The sequence below is a fragment of the Chrysochloris asiatica genome, unplaced genomic scaffold (assembly GCF_000296735.1).
Source record: "Chrysochloris asiatica unplaced genomic scaffold, ChrAsi1.0 scaffold00001, whole genome shotgun sequence".
In the NCBI taxonomy this organism is placed as follows: Eukaryota; Metazoa; Chordata; class Mammalia; order Afrosoricida; family Chrysochloridae; genus Chrysochloris; species Chrysochloris asiatica.
The window spans coordinates 14,867,700-14,875,702 of NW_006408519.1; the positions used below are offsets into that span (position 1 = coordinate 14,867,700).

General features: G+C 36.0%; 1 protein-coding gene across 2 annotated transcripts in view; it reads right to left on the reverse strand.

Annotated features, from left to right (window-relative positions):
• Positions 1-8,003, reverse strand: part of CSMD3 (CUB and Sushi multiple domains 3) — a 1,928,297-nt gene that overhangs the window by 45,266 nt on the left and 1,875,028 nt on the right. For both annotated transcript variants that reach the window (XM_006830658.1, XM_006830657.1), the window contains 2 exons: positions 3,864-4,037; positions 2,333-2,406 (listed from right to left, as the gene is read on the reverse strand). In XM_006830658.1, coding sequence (XP_006830721.1) covers positions 2,333-2,406; positions 3,864-4,037 — 248 coding nt within the window. The remainder of the gene's footprint in view (positions 1-2,332; positions 2,407-3,863; positions 4,038-8,003) is intronic.

The window sequence follows — 8,003 nt, forward strand, 5'->3', positions numbered from 1 at the left end:
TTAAGTGCCATCCAGTCAGTTCTGACTTAAAGCAAATTCATAGTATAAGGTTTCCAACCTGTAAATCAATGCAGAAGCAGGAAGCCTCATCTTTCTCCTAGGGAGTAGGTTGTGGACTCTAAATGCAAGTTGTGGTTCATAGTCCACTGTTTATCTTCTAGAACAACTATGCTACCCCTATATGTTAATAACTCTATGTTGTTGTTGTTATGTGCCGTGGAGTCGGTTCTGACTCATAGCAACCCTGTACAGGGTTTCCGAGGCTGTAAATATTTATGGAAGCAGAGAGCCTCATCTTTCTCCCACAGAACAGCTGGCAGTTTCGAACTGCTGACCTTGAGGTTCGCAGCCCGATTCGTAACCACTACGCTATAGGTGTTAAATAATCTACTATATAAATCTATAAAGGAAAAGAGAGTGAATCAATGAGCAATTGGAGAGAAATTAAGATGGTGATTTGTGTGTGTGTACATTTTATAACTTTCCCTTAACTTTTGTCCATTCCAGAAGTAGGTTTTCAATAGCTGCATTTTTATATCACAGTCACGGTGGAGTCAAAAGTTGTAATATTCAAATTTTTTCTCTGGAAATTTGGAACTAAGAATGTGATAATTATTCATTTTCTATATATGCATGAAATAGAAACAAAAGTGACACCCTTTAGATATATGCCCAAACTGAAAAGAGAGAGAAATAAGACAGATAAATCCAAAGAACTAGGAAAGAACACAGGCTACTATTCAGTCTCTGGATTCCAGAGCTGATTATTGTCACTCACAAAAGAAGATTCCTTCTTTTGTCCTGGACATGTCCCAATAGCTATTAATGCCACTAAGGTTAAACTAATTCAATATGGTTTCTGTTACATGCAAGCAAGAGTTTTTCTCAACTGATACAGATACTTACACCAGTTAGATTTATATGTTGCATATATTAAAATGCAGACACAATGATTCTAGTCATTTCGCTAGATGACTATTCTGTATTCAATCAATCATTTTCCATTATCTCAAAGAATACAATACAGAACTCCTACTTGCCAGAGAGTGATCCTGTTTTCTTGCAAACACAGTCACATCAAAATGCTGTATCTTGCCAGGATATTGTCATTGACTTACTCTATGAGCAAAGCAAGTTACACAATTATTTTTTTCAGCTTCCTTGTCTATAAGAATGAGGCCTAATGTCATTTAACTAGTTGTCCAGTTTTCCAGAAATTAGATAAACTGATAAAAGCTTTTATGATGATGTGAGTCTAAGGTTCTCTTAAAACATATATAATGGAAACTAAGACACTTTTTTATACTTTGGTATTATTATATGTGAGAAGACTGAGGCAAACTGGGAGAATTGGAGACACTATCAAATCAGTGTTCATACTGTGCCTGAACTGTAGATAAATGGAAACTATATTTAGCAAGCAAAATATGACACTTTGATGAGCACTTCCTTTAGAAATAGATGCTCTTCAGGTTCACACTGAATTTCACACAGAATAGCATAATTTAGAAACCCCTGCAACACAAGGCAATTGAGTAATGTGCAAATTGGCTATTTCCTTTTAGAATCAGAATGCACTTTGGCTCTCCTTATGCCCCTGTATGGGAAAACTTGCCGAATCGCTACAAAAAATCTAAATTGGAACCAGAACAAGAAAGTCGGTCACACACGACTGGGCATGCTAAGAAATTCTAGCATAACAATCCAACTATATATTGTGTAATAATAAGCTATGGTTAAACTAATTTTTCATAAATATCCCACATCATTGATAATGTTTGAAAAAATATTATCGTTTTATATACAATTATTGCCTTGCTGGATAACCACTTTTTAAAATATATTCATTTAATCTTGGAAGTTTTTTCCTTTAACTACTTCCACCCCTACTTTTCCTCATTGCGCCCATACATTCCTTTAGTGTTCACTCATTCACTTCCTTCTAATCCTCACGGCTATTCCTATAGTTCCTTTCTTGTGTTCTTAGTTTAGTTTGTACCTTTTCTTGAAACATCTTTCCCCTTAATTTATGATGCTGTAAGATAAGCACTTGACTGCTAAGTGTAAGGTCAGCAGTTCAAACTCACCAACCATTCCTTGGAAACCCTATAGAGGATAGCTATGATTCAGAATCAACCTGAGGGCACTTAACAACAACAACAATGTTCTTTTACACCCAGTATTGTTGCTTTACATCTTTTGTATATGTTTATAAGTGGAGATTTTAGTGTAACTGTTTTCTCTATATACCAACAGGATTTTATTTACATGAACCATAAAAACCTTTTCATCAGTTTTTATACCAAAGGGAAATGCTATCTCAAATACTCACTTGAAATCCAAATGTATTGTTCTGAGACCCATGTCGTGGTACTCCTGGGTTATCACATGAGGTTCGTGTGGGTTCTAAAATGAACATTAAAATATATATCATTCCTTTATAATTTGTAATCAACGCATGTCTCTCATACAAAACAATTTTAATCCATCTATAATTTAATGAATGGAACTTTGGTAAAAATATAGCTTGAATAGTAGTAGCTCTAATAATATCAAATAGTATCTCTCCATGGAAAGATTGAATTACGTAATTCTTGAAATTTGAACCCTTGCTGTGGTACTGTAGGGTAAGCACTAGGCTGGAAGGTTGATTTGAACTGCAAGGTCAGCAGTTCAAACTCACCAACCACTCCTCAAAAACCCTTTACTGAGTTGCTATGCATCTGAAGAAACTGGACAGCACTTAACAACAACAATATTGAATCAGTCAATAACAAACTTACTCTGAGGATACAGCACCAAAGAAAATCAAAGGGTACCAAACAAAAACACACACATGGATCATTTGCTCAAAGAGCTACTAGCTAAGCTGCACTCTTAGTTACAGTACTAGTCCTCAGAAGGTTAGAACATTTCTTTTCCAAAGTCATTACTAAATTATTTGAGTTATTCACTGACACGCACAGGAAACACAGTTAAGGATGTAGGCAGGTGCAGTCATTTCTGATTGGCTCTTTTGTATAATAGGTTGTTTGGTTCATTTACTAAATGTGGCATTTAATTGTAGGATTACAGAAATGTACTATAGCCATTTTGAAATCTATACAGTTTTTGGATTTTTTTTTTTTTTTTTTTACAAAACTTTACATGAATATGATATGCTAACTCATAAGATATATATGCACATGTTAGTGCACATTACCAATCTGAAACCTTTTTTTTTTTCTTTTTCATGTTAATAATTACTAAGAAAAATATTTCTAGTGTTTCCTATCAAATTTTTAAAGGGTAAAAATGATATGAGACATTGAAAAATGCTCATTGCTTCTATGACACTTGGTGTAGAGCTGTAGGATAAACACTGGACTGCTAACCACTAAGTTGGTAGTCCAAACCTAACAGATGCTAGGAGTCGGAACCAACTCAACAGCACTTAACAACAATGACAATTGTTTCTGTAATTTACAGTTTGCAGTTGTGTTTCATACTTAGATACCATAGTGACTGGATTAAAAACAAAAATGTTAAATTATACCATGATCTATTAATTCCACAATTATTGAGCACAATCCCAAACCAAACCCACAGCCACTGAGTCTTTGCTGACTCATAGCAACTTTACAGGGCAAAGTAGAATTGCTCCCATAAGGTGTCAGGACAAAGTAGACTTGCCTCCAAAGTTTCCTAGGCTGAAAAGCTTTTACAGACGCAGACTGCCTCCTATTATTCCTACAGAGCATCTGGTGGGTTTGTACTTCTGACCTTTCAATTAGCAGCAAAACACTTAACACACTGTTAAGCCAAACACTTAACCCACCAGGGCTTCTTATTACTAAGCACAATCAGTCTTGAATTAATATTACCTATACAGTGAGGTGGAGAGCCACTCCAAGAGCCATCTGCTTGGCATATTCTGGTGCTTGATCCCACTAGTATGTGAGGAGAATTGCAGCTGAATGAAACCTCTGACTGGTAGATAAAGCTTTTGCCTTCTCTTTTTCCTTGGGCAGGTATACCGGGGTCACCACAAAACTTTGCTGTAAGTGACAAGAAAGACACTTATAGAAATGTTTTAGAGTTCAGCATTGTAAACAGTTTAGAAAATTGGTAACAACTAGCTAATTGGATTAAAGTGACACCTTATTCTATTTCCTTATTTTATTTAAAATTTTCTAGATTACACTGATATGCATAAGTCTTAGATGTAAAACTCAGTATAATACTTAAAAATTAGTCTGATTCGGATAGTTTCTACCTTGTAAATTTCCTTAGTTAAGTCTAGTAATTAATTTATATTGACAAGATCAAAGCTGCAAAAACAGGATACACCATTAAAAATGCATGCAATTCATTGGTTATCTCTGACAAAAAGAAACAATACATAAATGTATATTTACATTTATATTTACCATATGGAAAAGCAAAGCAAGAAGTCTTTTGGGGCTAGTGTGGTAGACACAGATCAGAACTGTAAATGGATACATGTGGCAAAGCAGAGCCAATTTAAAATAGTGAACTAGATTGGAAACCACCTGAACGTTCCTCTATACACTTCTGTATGCCCACTCTGCTCCAGCCAGGCTGGCTTGTTTATCCTAGTGAAACATACTGAACATATCCCAACAAAAGGGTTTGACCATTCTTTTACCTCTCTCGGGAAAGCTCTCCCTTGTGATGTCAGCATGGCTAAACACTGAATTTGATAATCTTTTCTCTCTGAGAAACAACCTTGCTGTTTTATTTTAAATTGCCTCCCACACTCCTATTTGCCACATACTTACATTTTTAAAATCTTATTTTTATTATTATTTGACTTTTATATAAATATATAAGCTTCACAAAGGCAGATGTCACAATCTGTTTATTTATATGTCCAAGTGTCTAAAACCACTTAGAACAGTGCCTGAGTTAAACTTGTTAAGCTGATATTGTTACATTCTGTAAAGTTGACTCTGACTTCTCTAGCAACTCTACACACAACAAAACAAAACACTGGCAGGTCCTGTGCCATCCTCACAATTGTTATATTTGAGTCCATTGTTACAGCCACTGATCAGTCCATCTCATCAAGATCTTCATTTTCACTGACTCTCTACCAAAAGAAGCTCTGGCAGCAAAGTAGGTTATACATTGGGCTGCTAACTGTAGAGTCAGTAGTTCCAAACCACCAGCTGCTATGTAAGAGAAAGATGAGGCTTTCTGTTCCCGTAAAGATTTACAGCTTAAGAAACCAGGTAAAGGGTCACTATGAGTTGGAACCAACCCAATGGCATTCAACCACCACCATCTACTTTACTCAACATGATGTGCTTTTCCAGGGATGGGTCTTCTGACAGTATGTCCAAAAAAAAAACATGAGATGAAATCTTGCCATGCTCATATATAAGGATCATTCTAGTTGTAGTTCTTCCAAGTAGGATCTGTTTGTTTTTCTGGTAGTCCATGGTACTTTCAGTATTTTTCACCAACACAATAATACAAATGCATCAGTTCTTTTCTGGTCTTCCTTATTCATTGACCAGCTTTCATATGCATATGAGCAGTTGAAAACATCATGGCTTGGGCCAAGTGCAACTTAGTCCTCAAAGTGACATGTTTGCTTTTTACAGCAGCTCTGCCCAGGGCAACATGCCATTTGATTTCTTGACTTCTACTTCCTTGAGCATTGATCGTAGGCCCAAGTAAAATGTAATCCTGGACAGTTTCCATTTTTTCCCCATTTATCATGATGTTGCTTATTGGTCTAGTTGTGAGAATTCTTACTTCTTTTACATTGAAAGGTAATCCTTACTGAAGGTTGTACTCACTGATCATCAGTAAATGTTTCAAGTCCACTTCACTTTAAGCAAGCAAGTTGTGTCATCAACATATCACAGGTTGTTAATGAGGCTTCCTCCTATCCTGATGCCACATTTTTCTTCATATAATCCAGCTTCTCAGATTATTTACTTAGCATACAGACTGATAGTGGATTTATACCATCTGCTCAGCATATGGACTGATGGTGAATTGATACAACCCTGGTACACACCTCTCCTGATTTCAAACCACTTAGTATCCCCTTGGTCTGTTCAAACAACTACCTCTTGGTCTATGTATAAATTCCACATAAGCACAGTTAAGCACAATTTTCATTCTTTGCATTGTTATTCATAGTTTATTATGATCCACACAATCAAATGCCTTTGCATAGTCAATAGAACACAAGTAAACATCTTTCTGATATTCTCTATTTTCAGCCAGAATACATGTGACATTCATGATATCCCTGGTTCCACATCCTCTTCTGAGTCCAGCTTGAATTTCTGGCACCTCCCTATCAATGTACTGCTGTAACCATTTTTGAAATATATTCAACACAGTTTCTTTGCTCATGACATTAGTAATATTGCTCAATACTTTCTACATTCTGGAGGGTCACCTTTCTTTGGAATGGGTACAAATATGGATCTGTTCTAGTGGGTTTGCCAGGTAGCTGTCTTCCAAACCTCTTTGCATAGTCCAGTGTGTGCTTTTTTTTTAGTGCTGAATCAGCTTGGTGAAACATATTAATTGGCATTCCATCAATTCCTGGAGGCTGTTTTTTGCTAATGTCTTCAGTGTAGCTTGAACTTTTTTCCTTCAGTTACATAAATTCTTGATAATATGCCACTCCCAAAAACGATAGAATGCTGATCAATAATTTGTGGTACAGGGACTCTGTACTCCTTCCATTTTCTTTTGATGCTTCTGGCATCATTCAGTAATTTGCCCATTGTGGTTTTTTCTAAGTATCGTCAAGTTAGTTCCAACCCTATGTTCAGTTTCCAAGGTTGTAAATCTTTGTGAAAGTAGAAAGTCTCATCTTTCTTCCAAAGAACAGCTGATGGGCTTGAACCGCTGACCTTGTTGTTCATAGTCCACGGCTTTCCCTCTAGAGCCACTGTGTTCCAGGTTGCCCATAGAACCCAGCAACAGTGCAAGTCAAGGCTTAAATGGTTTTGTCAGTTCTTTCCTTTACAGAAATGTTTTTAGAAAGTTTTCTAACTCCAGGTCTTTGTACATTTCATTGTAATACTTCACTTTGTCCTCTTACGGTGCTCTTTGATATTTTCTGTTAATTCATTTTACTTGACAAAATGGAAGAGTACGTTTCAGGGACTCTTGTGACATCCATTCAGTTTTTTCTTTCTTTCTTTTCTTTTTAATGACCCTTTGTTTTCTTCATGTATGGTATGCTTGATGTTATCCCACTATTTGTCTGGCCTTCTGTCATTGGTGTTCATGCATGAAATCTATTCTTGACATGGTATCAAAATTCAGATAGAATATGTGCAAGCTATATTTTGGACTTGTGGACTTCTATTAATTTGTTTTAGCTTTAGCCTGAACTTGCATAAAAGCAAAAATACTAAGCACCTGACCTTGTTTTGGTTAGTATTGAGTTTTTCACATCATCACTTCAAACAAATGTAGTAAATTTGATTCCTGTGCATTCCATCTGACAAAGTCCATGTTATAGCACCATATATGTTGTTAAAAAAAATAAGTTACAATGATAAGTCATTGGTCTTACGAAATTTTGTCATGTGTTCTCTAGCATCATTTCTATCACCAAGGCCATATTTTCCAACTAACCATCCCTCCTCTTTGTTCACAAATGTCTCATTAGAATAACCAGTAATTATCAATGCAACTTGATCCCATGTCTGATCAATTTCAACTGAAGAAGTTTGTAGAATTCTTTAATTTCTTCATCGCTGACTTTAGTGTTTGGTTCATAAAAATGAATAAGATTGTATTATCTGGTTCTTTATAGGCTTATAGATAGACTCACCAGCACTTTTAAAAATTTTATATATGTATTAGAGAAAAAAAGATGGCGGATCGGGTAGAAGTGTAGAGATGAGCTCTGCCGAGAACAACACAGAATACAGGACCAAGAAGGCTCAGGGAATGGTCCCAGTACTCTGAACCACATATAAAGGAATATCTAGAAGGTTGGAAGACTTACAGCTGGGGAG